The sequence below is a fragment of the Mesitornis unicolor genome, unplaced genomic scaffold, assembly GCF_000695765.1.
Source record: "Mesitornis unicolor isolate BGI_N332 unplaced genomic scaffold, ASM69576v1 scaffold54759, whole genome shotgun sequence".
Classification (NCBI taxonomy): Eukaryota; Metazoa; Chordata; class Aves; order Mesitornithiformes; family Mesitornithidae; genus Mesitornis; species Mesitornis unicolor.
The window spans coordinates 1-3,086 of NW_010210378.1; the positions used below are offsets into that span (position 1 = coordinate 1).

Here is a 3,086-nt window from a genome sequence, read left to right on the forward strand (position 1 = left end):
CGTCCCCAAGCCTGTAGCGTCCATGGGGTGACAAACACTTGACTCCTCACTCCTCTGCTTGGGTGGTTCAGTGCAAGGCTGTGAATCCGTAGGGTCCTTTTGAAGCAGTGAAGATGGAAGCATCATTATTGGAATCATCGCGTTCGCTGACATCCTGATCTGCTGAGATGTGTCTCAGTCTCTTGCTTAACATCAAAACCAATCTGCCTGTTTCTAAAATTTCTTTTCATCAGGCATCAGAGTTGCAGCTGAAGTTGGGACTGGTGGTTTTTGCTTAAAGCCTGGCAGAGCTGCTGGCAGCTAAGTGAGCTGTCTTCTCGTGCAAAGATCGTGGTTCTAAACAAAGTATTTTTTGTTAAACCAATAGGGTGAGAACGCTGGACCTGAGGTGAACTTGCAAGGCTTGCAGACTCTGGAAGCTCCAGCCTCCTGTGCAGACTGCTCTTCTGCTCCTGCAGGTGAGGACACAGAGTAAGGATGAGATGACTGGAAATTTGAGACGTTTCAGGGACAAATCTAAGGTGATTTGGAAGGAGGAGCTTTGAGGCCAGACTCTAAAGGCATCCAGGAGATAGAAAAGCTGCACACAAGGTAAAAGAGAGCGCTGTGGTGTGGGATGGGTAGGGTATATCACAGGAGTAAAAAGAAGTGGTTCCTAAGGTGTGAAATGGGAGAAGGGTTTGGAGGAGAGAGTGTGCTTGGAGTTACCACCCAGATTATTACAACAAAAAAAGAGGAAACCAAACCCAACCCAACTCATTGCCTGCTTTACACAGGTCTCTTGTCTCTGCCTCTTCATTCTTCGTCAGAGGTGAGACACAGTGTGGACCCAGGCGATGCCAGCGTGCAGCAAATGCAGGAGGTTTTGCATCAGGGAGGGTGTGTGGGTGCCATGCATAGGCTCAAACTCTTCCTTTTGTCTTTCTTACCTTGGAAACTAGAGAAGCCCTGGCCCCATACGTTGTCTCTCCGCTTACCTACTGACTTCACGTTGAACTCGTTACGCTGATGGTGACCGGGGTGTCTTTTATCATTAGGTGTGTCAGGAGAGCTGGAGAAGCCTGCAGTGCAGAAGCCTTGTGGTGACGCTTTGGTGCTCCCTCAGGTACAGATTTAGCCTGGAACTTTTCTTCTTCTCAGTTCTGTGTGCGTCTGTGGATAGGAAAACTTCAGTTTAAAGCCCAGGAGAGTTGATTTTGTAACATCCTGTAACTTCAAGTGGTTGCTGCAATGCTGCAGCAGCCTTTGAGAGAGCTCCCCTTCAGTGCTTCCCTGGACATGTTCTCTGCCCTCTGAGCCCGTGAATGGTCAGACTATACCACACAAGATATTGGCTTACTGGTGAGCTGCTGATCCGTGCTGTATGGGAAGGTTTTGTGACCTTCTTTTTGTGATCTGTGTTTGGAGGTGGGAGGAAACCTTAAGGTAGTTATTTGGAAAAAGCCAAGTACTTTGGTCCAGATGCTCTGTCTGGTGTCTTTGGAGGTGGACACAGACTGGACTATGGGCCTCTACGCTGTTTCTTTGCCATGTTACACGGACAGGTAGAACAGGGGCCAAAATCTCCTCGTTCAGAGGCTGTGGACAGGATGATGGGAAAATGTGGCTGGATAAGTACAATGGAGAGCTTGTGAGAATCCCAGGAGAGCTGAAACACTCCCCGTGCTGTCTTGTCATTAAGAGGGAATGGGAAATAAGGGAATGGGAAGTTAGGTCTATGATGTGACCATAAAGCCAGAGTCTTTCGTGCTGCAACTTCAGAACCTGAAACGAACAGAAACTACCTGAGGAGTTTTATTCTTGAGTCTATTTATTGCTATGGCTGGGTCAAAAAAGAGTGCCCTTAAACTACAAAATATGGACAGCAGATACTTCCAAAATTGACCCTTTCACAGGATTCAAACCAAAACTGAAACCTGTTCTTTTCCTTTAGGCAGGAGCAGATGGCTTTCCCAGTGGAAGCGAGCAGTTTACTGAGGACAGTTTTCCGCCCGCGGTGCTGGAATATCTCGCTGCGCAGAAGCAGAAAGAGCTGTCCGTTCTGCTGCTGGAGCTGCAAGAAGCCCAAGAGGAAATAACCTTTCTGAAAAGGCAGCTCAAGGTCCCAAATGACCAAACTTCTGCAGGGAGCCAAGCAGGAGAGGCCCATAACCAGCTGGAGGATAATTCCCAGACACGGTTTCTTGAGAGGGAGGAGCAAAAGGCTGCGGATACACAAAGTGAGTTGGCCAGTAGCTCGTCACTGAGAGAAACAGACATGCAGCAAACCGCTGTGCCTCAGGAAAATAGGATCCGTCTTCAAGAAGCGCTCCAGGGGAGCGCGGTTCCCTGCCGAGGGGAGATGGAGGCAGTGCAAGAAGCCTCCACGGCAGATCCAGAGCCCGGCACCTCTCAATCACGAGAGCTGGTAAAGTTACAAGAGCAAATTGCAGAGCTGCAAATAACTCTGCAGGAGTCGGAAGAATCCTATAAGAAAGATCTAGGAGAAAAAGGCGCAGAAATCAATAGGCTAAACCAGTTGGTTGAGGAATGCAGGAAAATAATCGCGGATTCTGACAGCGCACGCTGTGTTTTGACCGAAGAACGAAATCAGCTCCTCTGTCAGGTGAAGGAGCTTTCTACCGTGACAGAACTGAAAGAGCGAGTGAAGCAACTTGAGGAAAATCTGGCTCTCTCGGAAAAGCAGAGGCTGTCAGACAGTCAGAGCAGTCTTCTGAGAGAGCAAATCCAGAGCCTTAAAAACGAGTTCAAATCCAAGGAGATAAAAATTGAAGCTTTGCAGAAGGACTTGGATGAAGCGCAGCTTCAACTTTCTGAGCAGGACATGCAACTGAAGGATCTGAGAAGCCAGATTGAGAAGAAGGAATGTGAAGTGCTTGATCTGGAGCAGCTTTTGAGGAGGAACGCAGCTGAGATAGAAGAGCTCTCCCAAAACTTGGCCTCAAAGGGAAGTGAAGCAGCGAGCCTAGAGCAGCTTGTTGCTGAGCACAGCAGGTCTGTCGAGAGCCTGCAACAAACCCTGCTGGAGAAAGACCAACAGATGGCAGAGCTCAGTGTCAGCATGTCTGAGAAAATGGTCCTGCTGA

The 3,086-nt window shown here is 48.7% G+C and overlaps 1 protein-coding gene across 1 annotated transcript in view; it reads left to right on the forward strand.

Annotated features, from left to right (window-relative positions):
* Window positions 1-367: 367 nt before the first annotated feature.
* Window positions 368-3,086, forward strand: part of GOLGB1 (golgin B1) — a gene marked incomplete at its 5' end in the record, with an annotated part of 6,591 nt that continues 3,872 nt past the window's right edge. Inside the window, 3 exons of the mRNA XM_010193154.1 lie at window positions 368-458; window positions 1,038-1,105; window positions 1,934-3,086. The exon at window positions 1,934-3,086 is cut by the window's right edge and continues 3,872 nt beyond it. Coding sequence (XP_010191456.1) covers window positions 368-458; window positions 1,038-1,105; window positions 1,934-3,086 — 1,312 coding nt within the window. The remainder of the gene's footprint in view (window positions 459-1,037; window positions 1,106-1,933) is intronic.